The sequence below is a fragment of the Prionailurus viverrinus genome, chromosome E1 (genome assembly GCF_022837055.1).
Source record: "Prionailurus viverrinus isolate Anna chromosome E1, UM_Priviv_1.0, whole genome shotgun sequence".
Classification (NCBI taxonomy): domain Eukaryota; kingdom Metazoa; phylum Chordata; class Mammalia; order Carnivora; family Felidae; genus Prionailurus; species Prionailurus viverrinus.
The window spans coordinates 50,038,850-50,059,029 of NC_062574.1; the positions used below are offsets into that span (position 1 = coordinate 50,038,850).

The 20,180-nt window shown below is 64.5% G+C and overlaps 1 protein-coding gene across 4 annotated transcripts in view; it reads right to left on the reverse strand.

Annotated features, from left to right (window-relative positions):
- Nucleotides 1-20,180, reverse strand: part of RBFOX3 (RNA binding fox-1 homolog 3) — a 450,332-nt gene that overhangs the window by 12,483 nt on the left and 417,669 nt on the right. For all 4 annotated transcript variants that reach the window (XM_047833696.1, XM_047833697.1, XM_047833698.1 and 1 more), the window contains exons 5-6: nt 7,400-7,654; nt 1,836-1,973 (exon numbers count right to left, since the gene is read on the reverse strand). In XM_047833696.1, the coding sequence (XP_047689652.1) occupies nt 1,836-1,973; nt 7,400-7,621 (360 nt within the window). In that variant the 5' untranslated portion in view covers nt 7,622-7,654. The remainder of the gene's footprint in view (nt 1-1,835; nt 1,974-7,399; nt 7,655-20,180) is intronic.

Genomic DNA, 20,180 nt, shown 5'->3' on the forward strand with positions numbered 1-20,180 from the left:
TGGGGGGACAGGAGACGCCTCCCCACATTCTCACGGAGCGTGCATTCCCTGCCTGAGACCCGCGTGGGGGCCGAGGACCAGGGAAGGGTGCAGCGCGGTTGGAGTCGCTCTCCTCTCCCTGCCGGGACCTGCCCCCAGTTACCGATAGCCACCTCTCATTCACACTAGAGGGTAAAGGGCTACAGACAGGTCCTTCCCAAAAGCCGATGGGCGGGAGCCCTCAGAAGAGACAAAGTGCTATGGACAGACCTGTGCTGCCAGCGACCTGTGCTGTTTGGGGCCGGGCTGTGTGGGGTGCAGGACAGAACCGATCCCAAACTCTACTTGACTGGGACATACCGGCCAGGCAGGCCCGGATGCTCTGGCTGCCCCCTTCCTGCCCCATCACCGGCCCAGAATCCCCCGGGGCAGCCCTGTCTCTCTCACTGTCGCAGGAGACCACGAACCTGTGAAGGCCAAATCCCCGAGACCAGGTCCCGGGGGGGCCCTTCCGAGGCCTCTGGTATGTGTAGGCGATGGGCTTCCCCTCATCCCACAACACTGGGACTAGGGTGTCAAAGGAGCAGTGACGTGACACGGAAGAGGACAGCAATGCAATCTCAACTCTGACGAAGGCTGGAACAGGGCTGGTGCTGCCTGTCCTCGTGCGGGGACAGGTGGGCTGACGCTGTGGTGAGGGGACAGGGGACAGGCGAGTCGACGCCCTGGAGCGGGGACGAGGACAGGTGATCTTACGCTCTGGTGAGGGGATGGGCGAGCTGACACCCTGGTGAGGGGACAGGCCAGCTGACACCAGTAGGTGTCCGCTGTATGGGGAAGAGGGATGGGACGTGACCTGGGGACCGAGGTCAGGGCGAGCTTTGTACAGCGGCCGCTTTAACTGGGGACCCCCAGGATCAAAGGGGTTGGCAGCTGCCGGGGCCCAGGCCGAGTGGGGCAGGATCCTGATGATTCCACATCCCAGAGGCCCCTCACTGTGTCTAAGCCCCCAATCCGATGGGGCCTGGCCTCCAAGAAGGGGAGTGGCTACTTGGGGCCAAGTGTGGGTGCCAGGTCCATCCTGAGTCCCCCCTCATGGCACCTCCCCTTTGGCAAATCCCATCTGGGTCGGGGGGGGGGGGGGGGGAAGGGGAGGGGGCGTGGCGTGAAGGCGGGGCTGGGGTTCAGAGGCCAGGGGTGGGGGCGGGCACAGTGCTGGCGGCGGGAAAGAGGGTTTGGGGTGAGGGCGGAGGCGCGGGAAGAAACGCGGGCCAGGCCCCCGGGGTTCCGTGGCTGCGCTGTTTGGGACGGATGGCCTGGCTGGTGCCGGCCTGCTCGCCCACCGGGCAGCTGCATGCAAGTCAGGCGGCCCAAAAGAGTCGCCACGAGACTGGAGGCCCGCCCTGCTGGAACCAGCTGGGGGAATCCAGAAGGACGGTGGCGCGTGCTTGCTTCCCACGGTTTGAGCGTCTGCCCGGAGCCCCAAGGACACGGGCCCAGAGAGGGTGAGTGCTCAGCCCTCGGGCACACAGGAGAGGCAGGGCTGGTCGGCTGCTGGGCCTCGTGGGGCCAGGAGGCCAAGCTGCCCCTCCCGGTGCCCTCTGAGGGGTGGTGGTCCCCTCCTGTCAGACTGTGGGGACTGCGGAGTGATAACCTAGCGGGCGCCTGATAACCTTTGGGCCTCGAGGGGCCTCTGAGAAGCGCCGAGGACGGGGGAAGTGGGGGTGGGGGTGGGACGTGGAGGTGCTGCGTGTCTGGCTGCCACCCCTTCTTTCCACCCTGCAGGCTCAGGTCAGAGCTGGACCCAGGGGACCCCACGTCGGGAGAGCCGGCACGGAGGGGCCGCAGGCACTCACCCCGAACATTTGCCGCAGGTCGGGGTCCCTGAACCGGAAGGGGATGTTGGAGACGTGTAGCCGCTTGGGCTGCTGCTTCTCTGTGTGGTCGGAGGAGTGGAGCGGCTGGCTGTCCGTCTGTGCCGCCTCGTCTGTCTGCTGCGGGGAGAGGACCCGGGCTGTGAGGTACCCCTCTCGGCCCCCGTCCAGTCCCGTCCCGTCCAGAGCGGAGGCTCTGAAGGCCGGACCCTCCAACTCCCTGGGCCTCCCGATCCTGGGGCTGGGGGCCACAGGGGGGCCGGGCAGGCGGTTCTCACTAGGTGCGGCCAGGCGGCACCTTGACCTCCGAGGCCCCCCCCTCCAGGCCTCTGCACGTGGCTGTGCCCGACACCACAGACGCCAACGTGGGGCCGGTGACCCTGGCCGGGTGCGCTGTCACCGCCTGGCTCAGCCCTGAGCACACAGGTCTGACCTTAGCAGTCCCTCAGCTGCACCGACTATCCTGACCCTCAAAGTCAAGGGTTCTCCCTTACCCCACACAACCCAAGTTCTGGGAGCACGGGGGCCTTTCTGGCTTCCTAGGCCTGATGAGAAGCCGGGGAGATGTCAGAGCCCGCCCCCAGGCACACATGCCCGCGAGGTGCTGCCCCTCATCCTAGCCCCCGTGCTGTGCAGCACCCGGACCCTCCGCAGGGACAGGCCACCAGCGCACCAGCAGGCCGGCCCCCAGCCTGGTTCCGTCGCTGCCGAAGCACGGTGCCGACGGCACGCGGCCTGGGCTCCATCGACGTGTGCCTGGTGGGCGAGCAGGTGACCGACCTGAGTCTCACTGTGGCTCAGCTCACTGGCGAGGCGAGTGGGAGTGTCCAGGGGCAGCTATCAGCCAGCGACAGACACGGTGGGTGGCACCCACCCCGGGGGCTCCACTGTGTCCCCAGGTGCCCCGCAGGGATGCCAAGGCTTTCTTGGGGTCGCGTCCCCGGCACTCTGCGTGGCCTTGCGTCCTTGTCCAGGGTCTGCGCCTCGGACGGGACCTTGGCTGGACACACGAGGGGCGCCCTGAGCTTCTCTCTGCCCGGAGGGAGCGCAGGGGGAGGGTCCCCCGAAGCCCGGGCTGGACTTCGCAAGAGTGGAGGTGCTGGTGGCCGCGGCCTCGCTCACGGCTGGAGGAGCACGGACAGCTGAGCAGCGGCGACGGTCGGGGTGCAGAGAGCCCGGGGAGACACGCCCGGACACCGCTTCCCACGGGCCTCCGAGAACTGCCGCTTCGCTGGTTTCCTTTCTGCCGGGTTTCCTTGCCGGCAATCGAGGGGGCGCTGGCCGCTACCACAGGCCTCCCAGAGTTCGGACAGGTGAGCAGGGGGAGGCCCTGTGCCCGAGGCTTCCTCCCGGCTGAGGAAACGGAGCCCGAGAGTCAGAGCCTCGTCCAAGGCGATGGCTAGTGGCCAGAGGTCTGTCTGTGGGCTCCTGAGTGGCTGCCCTCAATGGTCAACCGTTCCTCCTTTCTGGAAGGAGGGGGCCGCTGCCCTGCTTCGGCACTCGGCCAGGAGGCCTCTGGCCAGGCGCCAGGGTGCCACAGGCGAGGGGGGTGGACGTCATCAGCTCCGGGGCCACTGGTCCCTCGCACTCGGGTCTGCAGCACACGGTGTGCGATCCCAGGTGTGGTCTGAAGCCACCGTCCTCCTGTTCACCTGGGGACGTGTGTGACCCAGGGAGGCCATCCTACAAGCGGTGGGCCCCATTCTGCTGAGTGTGTGTTCTCTGAGCCCTCCTATCGGGCTGGCAAGAGTGACGTGTGTCCGAGGGTGGGGCTGTAGGTGATGGCGGCGCCTGGGCCTGGGGGCCACCAAGCAGCCCCAGGAGCCAGTCTGCTGAGGCATCCCGATGGGGGGGTGGGTGGCAGGTCTGCGGGAGCAACGTCTGGCAGCTGCCTTTGGGCACCTGGGGGGTGCTGGGGGGCAGCCGGGGGCTCCTCCTGCCCAGCTAGGGACCTGCAAATGCCCAACAGTCCGGCCCGCCCCCCCCCAGTTGTCTTCCTCCCTTGGTCCCACTCTGCTGTGCAGAGAGCAAGCCTGTGCTAGTCCTCCAGAGGCTCGTGGGTGCCCCTGAATCAGAGCAGGGCCGGCCACGTACCCGCTGACTCTCCCGCTTTCAGGTTACGACAAAGTGTGGCTCTTTCCGTGCACTGGTCAGGGTGGGCCCAGCGCCCTCTGTCACTCCCGCCCTGCCCAGTGCATTTCACGCAGCCGTGCCCTCAGTTGCTCCTGGGTATGGGTGACGGAATCCCCCTAAATTTGGGGATTCGGCCGGGGAGGGGCATGTAATGCCGGCTTGGGACCAGCAGAGGGCAGCGGTCAGCTTAGCCAGCTCGCACCCAAAGGAGCGGGGGAGCCCTGGGCACACAGTGGAGGGGCGCGGGAGGGCGCTGACGAAGTGAGGCGCCTGCGGCCTTCCTGGACTGAGTCTCTACCCTGGGCCTGTCCTCACAGCAGGGCTGAGCCCACTGTGAGCCTCCACGGTCCGGGGGCCTCCTCCGGGCCTCACCGTAGAGGCCTTTAAGGGGAGCCAGCTGAGGGCCAGGAGGGGGAATGGGGCGTCGGGGGGTCATATGGGATGAATCGTGAGTGGGGCCAGGGCACAAGCAAGAAAGGAGCCCCCTCACCCGAGCGCAGCTACACGCAGAGGCAGGTGAACGGGTTCAGTGGCTGTAAGACAGCAAGATGGGCGAGTGTCCCCGGCGGGGAGGGGGATGCGGTGGGGGGGTGGGCCGGGCTGTGCTGCCTTTCCCTGGGACTCCCCATTTCTTTCCTGTCTCTTTTAAAGCAATCTTTGGCCCCAGGGCTCCAAGGCAGGGAAGAATGAAGCAACAGTGACCACCTCCCCACCGGCCTCCCTCCTGCCCCGTCTGGCCACAGCGTCCTTGTCCTTCTCCGTGTCACCTTAGCCATCACTCAAGGCCAGGAGCTGACCCCTGGTGGGTTAGAGGCAGGGTCCACATGCCACCCAGGGCACCTCCATCCCCAGAGCCTGCAGCCCCTTCACCTGGGGCTCCCCGAGGTCACTCAGCACAGAGAGAGGCCTAGAGAGACCCTAGTGGGGGCCAGCGGCCTGGCGGGCACTCAGGCAGCAGGCCAGGACCTGGCAAGCTGGCCTGGGAGGAGGCGTTCTCCACGGGCGGGTAGCCTCAAGCCATCTGTTTGCGACGTCTTCTTCGTCGTAAGGGGCAGCCCCCTCCTTGGGCAGAGCCGTGCGCTCCCACCTCGGACTCTGAGCCACGGAACGTTCTAAGCTCTCTGCCGGCCACTGCACCTGTTGCACTGACGCTGACGGATGGCCTTGTCTGTCGGCACCCTGCCAGCGTGGTGGCGGCATGCGGCTGAGTCTCCCCGGGCTGGGGGGGACCGGGGGGGGGGGCGGATACATCTGCTCTTCCCCTCTGCGCTGCGACCAAAGTCCACCCTTTTCCTTTAGCTTAAAGCTCCAGGAGCGAAGCATGCAGGGGACCGAAGGCCACAGCTCCTGCTAGCGTGGCACCTGCTGGCTGGGGAGGACAGAGAGGAGGCTGTGGTGAGCGGAGGACCCCGCCCACAAGGATGGGATGTGTGACCCAGCACAGAGGTGTTCAGGCTTCAGCTGGGAGCTCTGGGCAGCTTCTCTGGAAAGAAGAAGGTAGCCAGTGGAATCTCAGAGCAAGATCTCCTCTCCTCCCAAGGTGGGCAGCCTCTGCCTGTGGAGACACTCCAGGGGCTGAGTGCTCCTGGCCTCCAGCGGTGGCCCAGCTCTTTGCCTGGGTGTCTTCAGGTCCTCTGCAGGGCTCAGGTGGCCCCGGGGCATGATGAGTCCCGGTCGCTCCTCCTCCATATCCCTGGACGGAAGACCTATGGACCCTGACCCCCTTGCAGGGACTTGGAGAGACCCGAGCCGACCGAAGGAAGGTCAAGGCTCCCCATTCACCAGGCCCGGGCGCTCTCCTTGGGAGGCTCTCGGCCTGGGAAGTGAGATGCTCACCTCTTGGCACGAATCCTTTCTGGGACTCCTGAGTCCCTTCCACGACCCATACTCTGTCCCATGACTGGCCCCCTGTTGACTTTTACGTCCTTGACTGGTGGGAGCCGGTGGCCACCGCGGGGCAGGGTGGTCATTTCTTCCGTGTGCCCCCAATGCTGGCTCGGTGCGCGCCCCCGACAACCGTCTGCCCAGTGAAGGAAGACATCATGCTTTCCCCTGTTAGGCCTCATCTGGTGACGCAGGATGTCAAGCAGCCCCCTGGCTGGTGTCTGCCGTGCAGGTTTGCGTGGTCGGCCCCCCACTCCGAGGCATCTGCCCGTCTGGCCACCCTGTCTCTTGTGCTTGCTCCCAGGGCAAATTCCCGGGCCTCAGTGTCTGCTCATGAGGTCACATCGCGGGAGGTTTGGCCGGACACATGCTTTCCCATCAGAACGGGCCCATCTGCCAGCACTGACAGTGCACAGAAAGGCCCCTCTCTCTGGCTCTGGTGTGAGCACACCCCCTCGTAGGTTTCAGGAAGCAGAAGCAGACAGAGCGGCCCCAGAAGTACGTGTCAGCTCCGGGTTCCAGGACCCGCGGTGTCGCCTTTTCCCCCTGTAGGAACCCTGGGGGGGGGGCACCCATGGGATGTGGGGACGCAGGGAGTGGTCAAGTTGACTGAGGCTGGTGGCAGTCCGCACGGGGAGGAGGGGCAGCGGCTGGGCCCCAGACGAGGGTTGGGGCCAGCCCAGCGGGCAGGTGCGCCCACACAGGGAAGGTGGGTAGTATCTGGATCCACACGGTGCCCCCACACCCCCGGCAGCCAGGCTGGAGCAGGGGGAGGGCTGAGGGAGCGCAGGGCAGGGGCGCCCATCGGGACGCTGCCAGGGCGGGGCCCCTCCCGGGCGGCACAGGGTGTGCTGGCCTCCTGCCCAACCCCTGCCAGCCAGCGCTGGGAGGGAGCCAGCAGGGACAGCCGGATGCCCCCAACGCCCTGGGGCGGGCAGGGGCGGGCGCCTGGAGGAGGCACTTGGGAGGGCCGGGGAAGGGCTGGAGCAGGTGGGGTTCATTCAGGCTGGTCCCTGGGAGGGGGCTGCCCTCGTGGGACGCCCACCCTCCCAGGCCGGCCGCTCGCTCCCGGCCACAATCCTTCTCAGGGAATGTCTGCGAAGCGGCCGGCTCAGCACTTTCTCCTCGGAGCCGCATTACGACCACATAATCAAGGCTCTCTGATTGGAGGGCAGTTGGGCGGGTAGATTACGAGCGATTAGAAACGATCGCCGTGCCCGCAACCCGAGACACGCGAGGGGCCCCAGGCCTCCTCTCCCGCTGCCCCGTCCCCGCCTGCACAGACACCCGGGCCCGGGCCTTGGCCGGCCGCGGGGTCACTGCCCACCCGAGGTGCCTGGCCTTGGTGTGACAGAGACCCTCGGTGTCCGAGGCTAAAAGCCCCTTCCCTGGGGGCAAGGACCTGGCTCCCCAGCACGAGGCCCCTCCTGGCCCCTGACCTGCTGGCCTGCACGGCCCTGCCGAGCCTCCCCTCTGGGTGGGCATGCCCCCCCCCCCCCAGAGGCTCCGGGCTTCAGGGGCCCCCTTACCGGCACAGTCTGGGCCCCAGCGATGGGCTGCGTGCTGGCCTCGGGGCCCGGCTGCTCGGGGTGGGTCTGTGCTGGTGTGTACAGGGTCATGCCGTGCTCCGGGGGGACCGGGGTCTGGCCCGAGTACTCCTGCGTGGGGTGCGGAGGGGGTGGCGCGTACTCGGCGGGGATGCCGTTCTGTGGCGGAGGGGGGTACTGGGCGGGGGGGTAGGGCTGGGCCATCGCTTCAGGCGGAGCCGTGGCGTCCTGATTGCCCTGTGGGGGGAAAGAGAGTGGCTGGTTAGACCGTTGGCGGGCCCCGTCCCTGCCCACCTTCCTTGTGAGAGTTCACGGGCTGAACGGGGGCGGAAGGGGGCGGGTTCCAGAAGCTCCCGTGGCCCCTCTGCATTGCCCAGGCCCCCGGGGTGGTGGACTCCCCGACACGGGGCTCCAGATCTGAGCCATTAGAGGGGACTGTCGGGGCGGCAGGTGTCTGGGGAGCTTAGGGCTCGAGACCACTCATGCACACACTTGTCGTTGTCGGACCTGAGGCCACTAAAGTCACAGGAAACCGTAGGAAAGGGCCCCACGCGACGTCGTGCACCCTGTACCCAGCATCAGCCAGCGGTGACCTTTCGTGACGCCATCCCACTGATCCAGACAAGACACAGAACTCTCTCTCGTTACCCTTAGCGCCACACCCACACCCTCCTCCCCGAGGAAGGCTTTCAGCCTTGATTTTCCCATTGGTGAAGGAGGTGAAGGAGAACCTCTGCCCAGAAGGTGATCAGAGTTGATCCCACAGAACTCGGAGTCCGCACCACACGGCCCCCCTGATGGCCCTGATGGAGGTGTGGTCTGTGGGCCACGGAAGGTTCTGGCTCTGTCTCGACGACAACCCCTGAGCACATCTCCAGAAGACCCCACCCCACCCTTGCAGGGCTGCTGCCCCAGGCCTTGGGCAGGATCCCGGCAGAGCAGAGGGGTCTTCAAATGGGGAGCCTGGACCCAGCAGCATCACCTGGGATCTTATCAGCAGTGCAAGGTCTCGCCCTCACCCCAGACCTCCTGCTGCAACCCGGGCACCTGTGGGAGCCCCTGATGTGGCCCTGGGAGAAAGGGGCCCAGAGAAGGGACTGGGGTCCTCAGGCTGTCAGAGGGGAGGTGGTGGGGAGGGCGGGCTTTCAGCAGCCCCTCTGAGCAGGCGAGACACTCTCTGGCCTTCTGAGGGTGTCCCCAGGGGAGAGAATGCCATCTCTGAGAATCCCGCCCGCCCGCGCAGAAGGACCCCTGCACAGACTTACGGTGTTTTCCTGATGTCTCCCTGGGGAGGAGCCCCGTGCACTCCCATGTTGCCCCTGTCACGCCGACCGACCGTGGCGGGTTTCGAGGCTTGTTTCCTTGTCCACCCCTCCCCCTGTATGAGATAGGTGCTCCTCTGCCCCGTCCTTCATCGGTTATACTCATTCACCCATAACTGTGGGGGCGCCAGGCCCAGGGCCCGTGGCGGAGAGTCAGGCGGGATGGGCAGCCCGGCCCGTGCAGACTGCAATCCGGAGCGGGGGTAAATTCGGACAATTACCCAGAGCGTGAGGTGCCCTGGCCTCAGGAGGGTGTTGACGAACGCGCGAACGCCCCGGGCTGGGTGTTCTGTCTTCCGGCCGGGGCCCTGTCCACCTGCCCACCTCCCTGCTAGTGGGGGGCTGGGGGCCCACTCTCTGCCAGCACCCCCCACCCAGTGCCAGCCTCCCTTCTCAGCGCCCACTGCCCCTAACTCCTGTCCTTCTCCTCGTCCTGTGCAAAGCTGCCGGGTCCCACCTCTGTCTGCAGAGACTGAAGCCCGGGCAGTGCCGGAGCTCCAGAGAGCAGGAGGGGAACACGCGTGTGCATGCACACACGTACACTCGCGAGTGCACGCCCTTCGCTGGACATCCCCCCTCACCGCTCCAAAGTAGCCCGGGAGGTCCCACTGCCTGCTGTGAGCAGATGTGCTGGCGGGGGAGGGGGTGGGCTCAGGGCGGGGAAGGGTCAGGTGAGGGGAGGTGGAGGGTTGGAGGCCAGGGCAAGGGGTGAGGGGAGCGGGAGGGGGCAGGAGGAAGAGGAGATGGCCAGGGTAAGGGGGAGGGCACTGTCAGAAGCCTCCAGAGATCAATTAACTGATAAATATTTGATCAGAACCTTCACTAACATCTTCCCAGTGTCCCCGCTTCCCTACCTCCTCCAAGGCCCGGGAAGGAGGGGCTCTTCTCCCCTCCGTGCCTTCTCACCCCACCCCCACCTCTCCCCAGCGCCCTCTTCCCTGGGTCCCCTCGGGACTGAGTGACAGCAGAAGCCCCGGCGTTCCCCGCCCCGCCCCCGCCCCACACTGCAGTGGCTCCCTGGGCTGGACACAAAGGCGGGACACCAGGCAGCATGTTTGTGGTTACTGAGTGCCGGGGTCCGGAGGCGTCTGGGTGGGCAGGAGGTGGCATTTGGGCCATTTAGCACAGGACAATAAATCAGCACGTCTGAGAACATGGTGCTCTCTGCTTTGCAGACATTAACTCACTTAATCCCCCTCCAACCCACAAGGCGAACAGCGCTCCCCATTTCCCAGCCGATAAAACTGAGGCACAAGGGCTAAGTGACTGGTCAGGCTGCCATGGCAGGAGCTGGGAAGGCAGCGCAGGCTGCCCGGCCCTCAAACCTCTGCCTCTGCCCCTCCACGCACAACTGTGGCCCTTCGCGGGGGTGTCTCTGCGGGGGGTGAGGTTTTACAGCTGAGTGACAGAGTTCAGAGCCTGGGCTACACAGGCAGGGCTCCCTCTTAGCCCCTGGGTGGCCCTGGGGGACCATCCATCCTCTTTGACAAGTTCCCTCAATCTGCAAGAGGTCGTCACGGCGCCCGGACAGAGGAAGTGCAGCATGAAGGCTGGCGACTGTGACTCGGGGGGTCTTGGGGAGATCCTCACCAGCCCTGCCTTGTGTCTCCCCCACACCCGCGCTGGAGGTGGTTGTGGTCAAGCGAGTGGCTCTCACCCTGGCTGCACACCCCACGCCTGGAGCCCTCCCCAGGGCGTCTGAGTCAATTTACATCCAAACTGGCCCAGGAGGTGCTGATGTGCAGCTCGGGCTGAGGGCCCTCGGGCCGGACTTGATGGGAAAGCAGGGGGTACCAGGTGCACCCTCGGGGCTCGCCAACGCCTGACCCAAAGAGGGCAGCATGGCCAGTGTCACCACGTTCTTTTTCTTCCTTCTTTCTTGGTCTGCTGGGGCCAGAGTCAAGGAGAGGCTTGGCTCTGAGGCATGAGCCGAGCAGAGTCCTCCTGCTGGGCTGGGGGCTCGTCTCAGCCGGCGGCATTTCAGAGCAGCCTGTGAACATGTCTGGCTCCCCAGGGGACTGGAAATTCCCAGAGCACGAGGGCAACTCACTCATTCTCTGCTCCCGCGTCCCTGCACTCAGCACAGCACTTCACCGCACTCGGAAGAGTCTCAATGCACATCGGATGGGTGGGCGGGTGGATGGATGGATAGGTGGATGGAGGGATGGTGGATGGAGGGATGAACGGACGGACCAATGGACAAATAGGTAGATGAATGGGCGGATGGAGAGGTGAATAGATGGATGAGTGGATAGAAGGATGGAAAGATGGATGGATGGACGGAGGATAGGATGGGTGGATAAAAGGATGGGTGGAAAGATGGATGGACGGACAGATGGATGATGGACAGACGGGTGGATGACTGGATGGATGTATGAATGGATGGGTGGAAAGATGGATGGATGGATGGATGGGTGGATGGATGGATGGATGGAAAGATGGACAGATGGATGGATGGACAGACGGATGGATGTATGAATGGGTGGGTGGAAAGATGGATGGATGGATGGATGGATGGATGGATGGATGGATGGAAAGATGGACGGATGGATGGATGGACAGACGGATGGATGTATGAATGGGTGGGTGGAAAGATGGATGGATGGACGGACAGATGGATGGATGGACAGACGGATGGATGGACAGACAGATGGATGTATGAATGGATGGGTGGAAAGACGGTTGGATGGACAGATGGATGGATGGATGGGTGGACAGGTGAATGGATGAGTAGCTGGACAGTTATTATCCCACTCCCTTTTCCTCTCTCGTGTCATCACATTAGCCTGATAAAACCAGTAAGATCCAGCTCTGCCCACTGTACTCCATGGCCCACACCGCGGGAGAAAAACAGAAGATCACCCTGAACGATTCACTTAAGTTCACTGACTCCTGATAGAAGCAGGCCTGGCATGGCCACTCGGCTGTCGCTCAGCTCTGGGGGACCACTGCAATCCCTCCCGTGACCGGAATGGGAGAACCCCCTGGACCCCGCAGCCTCGTCAGCCTACACCCCCGATTCACTGCTTCCCCACAGAGCCTCTTGAGTGAGCCGCCTGGACCTCTGGCCCCCAGTCCCTCTGCTCCCACACTTTCTCAGCCCCACTCCCAACTGGCTTTCCCGGCACCGTTTCCCGAAACCACCTTCGTCAAGGTTCCGCCGTCTGCCATGCTGAAAGCCTCGCTGGGCCTCATCCCTCAGCAGCACTGGAGGTGCGGACCGCTCCCCTCTCCAGAGACACTGTCCTCCCTCGGTCTGGTCAAGCCACACTCTGTTCGCTCCCTGGCTCCGTTGGAAGTTCCTTCTACGTCTGCGTTACTGTCTCCTCCCCTCTCCCCAACCTGTAGACGCTAGAGGCCCCCAAAGCCCAGTCCTTGGACCCTCTCTTCTGTGGCCATCTTCACTACCTCAAGGTTCTCAGTCTCAATTTTAAAATAGCCGCTGTATGTGGGCCAACCCCAAGTTCTATCTCCATCCCGGGCTCTTCCCCACAATTCCGCGGTCTGCACGCCTCATACGCACGAGTCGAGCTTGACCTCCCCCTCCCCATGGTCCCCATCAAACTGCCCCTCTTGAGGTCTTCCGCATCTCAGGAAACACCCCTGCCCACAGGCCAGGGCTCAGCCCTACACCTGGGGTGACACCTTTCTGTCCACCGCAAACGATCAAGCAGGAAGTCCTGTCGGCTGCACCTTCAACACGTGCCCAGAACCCAACCACCTTGACCAACTCACCGCTCCCACCTGGGTCCGGCCCCCACGACGTTCCCGTCTCCCTGCTTCTGCCCCCGCCCCTACAGTCCGTCCTCTCCGAGTAAAATCCAGAGTTCCGACGTGGCCCGTTAGCCCTGCCTGACCTGGACCCCCTAATCTTGGGTCCTCACGTCCTGCTTCACCGTCCTCGCTTGTTCTCTGCTGGTCACAAGGGTCCCTGCTGTCCCTTAAACATCCAGTTCTGGCCTCAAGGAATTTGCACTGGCTGTTCCTTCCGCAGGGATGCCGTTCCCCGCACACCCCATGGAGGTCTCCCCTCCTTCAGGGTCGCGTTCTCAGGGAAGCCCCCGCTTTGCACTCCCCATCCCCTGACCTGGCTTTGCCCTTCTCTGTCTCAGAGTCCCGACGCGGCCATCATGCACGGTCTGCCTCCCGCCCCAGGACGCCGTCTCCAGGCAGACCTCACCTGTTGCCGGATCATCTCCTGCACCCAGAGCGTGAGGACACACAGTAGGACTGTGACAGAGGCGCACCTCGCGGACGAGCGAACGTGTCGTGACAGCGGTCACCAACAGAGCTAAGTGTGTCCCCAGTGCCACTGCACGGAGTCCCCACAACAAGCCTGGGGGCCGGGCTCCGTGGGAAAGTGGGGGGCGGACAGCCTGGGCCGTGCTCCGCATCTCATGTTCTCAATTCTGCAGGGCGGGTATTTCGATCGCCACGTTTACAGAGAGGGAGTGGAGGCACGGAGGCAGAGACCAGGGCACCCGCCGGGGGTTCCGGAGCAGGTGAGCACACAGAGCCCTCCCGTCCCACACCCTCCGCTGCACGTGTGCTCACTCCAGATGCGAGGGGGGGACGGCCCGAGGCGAGTCTGCAGGCGGAGGGTGGTGGCCTGCCCGGTGCTGGGCTGGAACCCGCCCCTTCCAGCTGCTGCCGGCTCACGAGTGCACGAGTGCTGACCCGGAACATCGTTTTCCGACTCCATGTTTGGTGATCTCACCTTGGCAGCGTGAGATCGGCCAGGGTGGGAGCATCCACACCCCACGATCTGGCAAGTGCCACCCTTCAGGGCTGGGTCTGTCCCCGGAGAGCTGGCTGTTAAGACCCTGGGGCCCACGTCCCGGCAGAGAAGCGGTACCGAGCATGACCGTCTGCAAAGCCAGAGTTAAGTGCGGCCCGAGCAGCTTTACGGAGCCCCTCCTCCGAGCCTGCGTTTGAATGGGAACGAGGTGCAGGCTGTGTCCACGAGGAGCTTGTGGCCCAGCAGGAGCCAGCCACGCCCAGAAGACACTACCAGAGGCTGGATGGAAGGTGCGAAGTTCCAGGAAGATCGATGTGCCTGCATCTGGCAAAGGGGAGCCGAGGGGAGCAGATGTCCCGTGTGGCTGGCCTTGAGGGTGGGGCCGGGGCTCTGTGAGTGACTTCACCTCGGGTCCGCCATCTGTCCAGCCAGCCTGGCTCTCCCCTGGCCCGAGAGGTGACAAGCGTGGGCTGCACCTGTGCCCTCTGGTGTCCGCCCAGAGGAGAGCGCGTCCGGGGTATTTAGTCCCTGGCTCCCTCCCCGGGAGGCTGTCTCGGGCTGGCTGTGACCTGGGGCAAGGGGGCCTGGCCCTCCTCTGGAGGGTGACCCTCCCTCCTCCTCGGGTCCACTGGCTGCTCCCTCCTCACCCCGTCCCGAGGTGGCGGCGGCTCGGTCACCGTCAGCGCTGGGGTCCTGCGTGCTCCCCGGCACTCCCCCTCTGTCCACCCTCCCGACGCTGCTGGAAACAGTCTCACGTGGAATTTCCCCACGGCGAGGGAGGGAACCAGCTACTCCCTCCTGGATCCTGATGACGTGCTCTGCTGAAGGACCAGGCGGGCGTCTCTACAGGGAGGTGGGTCCTCTCGAGGACGCCTTGCCGCTGAGCTGCCTGGTCTTGGCCCCTGCTCCCCGAGGGGCTGCCCGTGGCACCAGGATCCTCAGCTGCTAAGTGACACCAGGCTCAGCCTTACCTCTTGGTCTGTGGAAGAGGACGGCGTCCTGTCTGCCTGGAGGCAGGGGCTGGGAGGGAGGAACCTTCATCTTTAGGATCTAGAGCTAAGTTCCCCCCAGGTATCTCTGCCCATCCCACTGGCCCAAAGCATCCTCCGCCTCAGCCCGAATTCCCAGGTCCCCCGGCCGGTGTGTTCCCGTCCTGCTGGGGTGAAGGTCCCCGTGCGTGTGAACGGATGGACTGGTGGGATGCTTGGGGAGCAGGGTCATTGGGGGAAGGGGAAGGGGTCAGTAGCAGCCAATGGCGCCCTCCCCCCCCCCCCCGCCCCCCAGACCTTCTCTCTGCAGTCCCTCTGGCTCCTCCGCTCACAGTCCCTCCAGGACAATCAGGCTAATTGCCTCTTGGACTCCTCACCCCAGGAAGGAGGGCGCCGCAGGCCCCGGGCCCGCAGGCCAGGCTGCGGCCGGGAGACTGGCGGCACAGGCTGGGCAATGAGCCATTTCTCCACCCCTGGGCAAAGCTGGCTCCCAGACAGGGCGGAGGAGGGGGCGAGGCAGAATGGCAGAATGGCCCTGGCGTGGACCAAACTATTAGGGCGTAACGTGCCCACCCCACTCTGTACCATGGCCCCCTGCCCGTCAGGTGTCGGACCCCCACCCTCACAGCCGTGCCATGCACACCCGTATGTCCCCAAGTCACCAGCGTCTGCTGAGCTCCACTGCCTGCCTGGCACCAGGGCACATCCTGGTGGTGAGCAGGGCCTGCCCTTGGGGCCCTGCAAACTCAGTGACCTCCTGGTGACCTAAGAGTTGGGGGTCACAAGCTACGTTTCATAGAGGGGACCCTGCGGCCACAGGCCATGTGATGAGTGAGCTGGAGGTCTGGGGCACTCGCAGTGTGGAGGTGGACGTGGCAGAGGCCAGCGGGGAAGCGGGCAGGGGACTGGGTCTTGGAGATGTCTCTGCACATGTGGCTGGAACCACAATGGGGCAGACAGACGTCACCTTCCCAAGCCCTGGCCATAGCCTGCTCATCCAGAGGCACACAGCATGGGATGATTCCCAGGGCCAGGAAAATAGGAGGGCTGGTTTCCAGAGGACACCTGTCCAGAGAGCCCTTTGTGAGCACTCCTGGCCCGTCCCCCAGCTCCCCTGAGAGAGGAGAGGAGTCAGGCTGGGGCTGGCCTCCGGGAGGCAGGAAGTTGCACCCAAGTCTCAGGGGCCTCCAGTGACAACTGAGCCAGGAGACCTCACGGCTCTGACCTCCCAGCCTGGAGGTGGGATGGCCCTGTGTCCCCCGCCCCCCGGCCCCCAACCCAGGCACGCACACATGAGGCGGTGGCCCCATCTCCGACCGCGGGCGACACCCAACCTGCCCGCCGGGCAAACTGGGACCCTCCCGTCTCCGCCTCCCTGCCAGGCGCCCCCACTGGGTTCTGCTCGCTACCAACGCGAAGGCTCCTTCGGTCTTGGAACAGCTCTGCCAGAAAGCTCCTCCCTCCACGCACTGAGCTGAAACCTGCCTTCTGGAAACTTCCACCCAGCACCTGGTTCAGCCTCGGGGCCTGCACCCCTGCAGTCCACGGACTCACGCTCCCGTGGCTGACGCTCCAAGGAGCGGAGAATCCACACGGCTACACCTGCCACTGTTGCTCCCGGTGCACGTCCAGGAACGTGCTGTGGTTGCTCCCGTCTTTCGGGTGAGAGAAGGCAGGCGAGCAGCCGTGCCTGAACCCAGGCCGGTGTCCTGGACTGTCGCCACGGCTACAGCACCTTCCCTTTCCCAGGTGCAGGGGGGTCTGGTATGGGGGCCACGGGAGGGAGTGTCACGGAGCAAGGGGACCACTCGGGACAACGCCATGAACCGTGGGAAAGCATCCGGACGCTCAGGATGGGTGACAGACAGGAAAGGGGTGGAGAAGAGTGTCCCTCGGGGCATAGAGGAAAATCACTAACACATTTCGTTGTCTTCTCGGAGGGGACCTTCCTGTTTTCTTAATGTGCCAATCACGGGAAAGTGAAGTTTTGGGGAAAAAGACGACGAAAGTATGGGAAGGCACGGGGACGAAGCCGGGTGCAGGATGACGTCAAGGGGACGGGTGCCCACTGACTCTCGTCCCAGCAAGCCCCCGCGTCAGGACTCTTTAGCATTCCTGCCACCATGATGCTTGGTTCTGGCAGAGAGGTGCTGCTGTGATTCAAAGAGCGCTGGGCAGGAGTATCTGCTTTTCTGGCTATTTCCAAGGATGGTGGAGCCCGGCCCTGCCTTCAGGGACAACCGGGATCTCAGAAAGGGACCTTGGAGGATGTTCTACCCGCTCGGCTGGGGAGGAAGTCGGCAGCGGGGAGGTGGTGAGTGCAGACAGGGCGGGAGGGTGAGCTATGGAGAGCAGGCACACCACTGCCGGATACGCACGAGGACCCACCGGCTGCCAGGTTCTGGGTGCCTGGGGCGCACCAGTGAGCACGGCCCCATCTCCGGGACCAGACACCCCTGTGGAGGCCCCCTGGGCATTAGCTAAATTTGAAATGCATGATGTGATTTTCAGGGGCAGCCAATTAGCGTCTCCATGGCGGTTGGCTCAGGTTAACCTTCCCATCCTGGGCCGCCAACTGAGAGCAGGGGCCTGGCCCGGAGGCGGCTGGTGACTCACAGAGGGGCTCCCCACGCACACGGTGGGGGGCACAGAAATGGAAATAAACAGTCCCAACAGCGATCCCAGGGAGAAAGAAGGGGCTGCTCCAGGATTCAGCCGGGGTCACTGGCACGGGGGCCAAGGGGGTGGACAGCCGCAGCACACGGCTTTCTCCCTCGCAGGCTCTTGCCCTCTGACTCAGTTGCATCCTTAGCCCAAAACAGGCCATCTTCATGGCTCACGGGCTTCTGACCCCAACTTCTGGGGCTCAGGCACTGACAGGAAAGCATCCTTGCCAGGCGGGAACAGAGGCACTCCAGCCAGCCCAGGCACCCCGGGAAAGCCGGGTCCTAGCAGTGAGAGGGTGAGCCTGGGAGCCCTGGGGGGCAGGCCCAGCCCCCATCTCCTGCCGAGACCCCACCGGACCCCCTTGCACCCCATCCAGCAGATTCACAGCAGAGGCTTCGCTCCTGGACACCTCATGCCTCCCTCCCCAAGTTCAAGATGTTATTCCAGAGGTGTGCGGTGGGAGGCAGTGGTGGGGAGTCCTTGCTGGTGAGCACCTTAAGGCCAGAGACTTCGGGGTGAGGGTTGTCTAAGCAGGACGTGCTAGGGCATGCCTCAGGGCACAGCTGGGCTGCTATCACAGAACAGGCAACCCGGATGGGCAGGGTGATGCCTTAGCATTCTAGAATTCTAGAATTCTATTCTAGAATTCTATTCTAGAACGTTCTAGAAATCGATTCTAGAACATTCTAGAATCTCCACGGTAGGGGTTGGGGGGAGGGTGTGGCGCTCCAGACCAGGAGAGCCCTGAGGGCCAGAGCTCTTCACGAGGAAGTGAGCCCCTGACACAGTTCAGGCACACAGCAAGTGCTTGGTAAATGCTCAGTAACGCAGGGGATTGCGGGAGTGACAGCCACTGGTCGAGGGTTTTCGAGAGCCCGGCACTGGGCTCAGGAGTAACAACGTGCTATTTCGTGTGACGGTCAGACGACCTGTGAGCTGGCCTCCTCCAGAAGTTGCCTGCCCGCGCGCACACAGCCAGCACGTGGCAGAGCTGGGATCCGGGCCCAGGCCCGGCTGACTCGGAGCCACTGGATGCTGCCAGACCGGCACGGACTGTTGTCTGAGTAGGAGCAGAAGGGGGTGTGCCCTCCACCCACTGCCTGGAAGAGGGTCGAAGGCCCGTGGTGCTCGTTCCCTGTCCCAAGACTCAGGAGGCCTGTTCTGCCGCTCGCTGATCCTGCTTCGCAGACACCATTCTAACCGAGCCGCCGGCCAGGGTTTCCTGAGCCCCTCCTGAGAGCCCACCTCTGGGCTGGACGCTTCCCTCTGGTGCCCAGAGGGCTCAGCCCCGGGCCCTCCCGTCCCCACCTCGGTCTTAGCAACTGGCTCTGTGGTGGGTGCGTGTGTGGGCGGGGGGGGGGGGAGCCCTGCTCTGTGGCGTCTACGGTTTCCGTGGTGGAAAACTACCAGCAAGAAGCGTCTGAACGCTGGGCTTGCGGGGACGACTCCAGAGACCCTGGGGCGGGAAAGGGGGCCGCCCCGGTCGGGCTCCCGATTCACCTCCCTGGTCTGAGCAAGAGGAGGTGTGGGAGGGCCAGGGATACGGTGCTACGTGTGACGGGGCTCTGCGCAGGGCTGGGGCAGGGGCTGCTGGGAGACCAGTGGTGGGCGGGCCAGGGAGAAGGGGGGGGCAGCGCTGCTTGCTGGGTGGGAGGCTGGGGGCACAAATCCACCTGAGCGACTGCTCCCCCCACCGCTCCATCCAACCCGTCTGTGCCCTGGCAGCTGCTTTCGTGTCGTTTATTAATTAGGGCTGTCGGATGGCGCATCATACTCCACGTCATCGCATTCAGGGACCGTTAGGCTGGCTCTCGGCGGCCTCTCCTCCTTTCCTCCTTCCTTCTCCGCGAGGGGTCTGGTGCCTAGGCCGCCCCGATGCCCCAGAACGCGCAGGGCGCACCGTGTGTCTGCTCCCGCCCCCGGGACCGGGAGAGACTTTGGGGGAAAGGCAGGCAGAGCCCCCCCAGATGGGCAGGACCCTGACGCACTGGCAAGTTTACAACCTGGAGTCCGGCTACGCCCCTGGGCGACTCGGCGCGAGCCTTGCTGAGTTCCTGCTGGCCCCTCCACCTGCCCTCCACTCCACCAGAATCACGGGTCCCCCCCCGCCCCATTTGTGTCTCCTCGTCCTGTGTCCACAGCCTCTCATTTCCCAGTAGGGCCTCAAGCCTCTACCTCATTGGCACTTTGGAGGCTGCAGGTGGGCGATGGGGCCAGGTCACCCCGTAACCTGCGAGGTCTGAGTGAGGAGCCCTACTACCCCCAACCACACAGAACACATGAGGCTTACGTGGGGGCCCAGCCTGGATACCCGATGAGCCCTCAGCACGAGGGCCGGTGCCCCCCACCCCCCGAGGCGTCCCGGGCACCCTGCCTCCGAGGCTGGGAGGCCTGGAGATGTTTGTTCTAGTCTCCCCGCCATGGCCCGGTTTCTGCGCGTTCGCCATGAAAGCTGGTGGTGCCGGCCAGAGCGAACGCGGTGCCGGAGCGGGATGCGGCCGGGCCAGCCTGGCGTCTGCAAAGCAGCTCCGAGGGTGCCCCGTGTGCCCCTTGCCATGTGTGTGTGCTCAGTGCAAGCTCCGTGTGCCCTGTGAGTGTGCCGGGCGCGCCCCGCGTGCTGTCCGGGGCACCTGCTCTCGTGGACAGGAAAGTACCCCACCAGCCTCCCGTCTCCCCGCTGAGCCATGGGCACGGCCCCGCCCACAAATGGGGCTGCAGGCCCAGGCCGTGAGCACCGCCCGAGAACCTGGCCGCCACCGGCAGAAACCGCAGGTCCTTCCCGGTGTGCCGCAGACACGTCAGTGGTGATCCCTGTGCTCACCCCAACTCCAGCAGCTAGGGTGGCGAGCACGCCCGGCCCTGGGCCTGCTTATTTGACGCGGCAGAAAAGAGGCCGCGGATAGGGCGTCACGGTTTTCTCTCTTTTGCTAAGTGTATTTCAACGAAGAGTTTTCCTTGTAAACCCGTGTGCTGTAGGCGTGTAAGACCATCTTGTGGCAAGGGGTCCCAGTGCCTCACCAGATGCTCAGGGGTTCCAAGAACAAGAA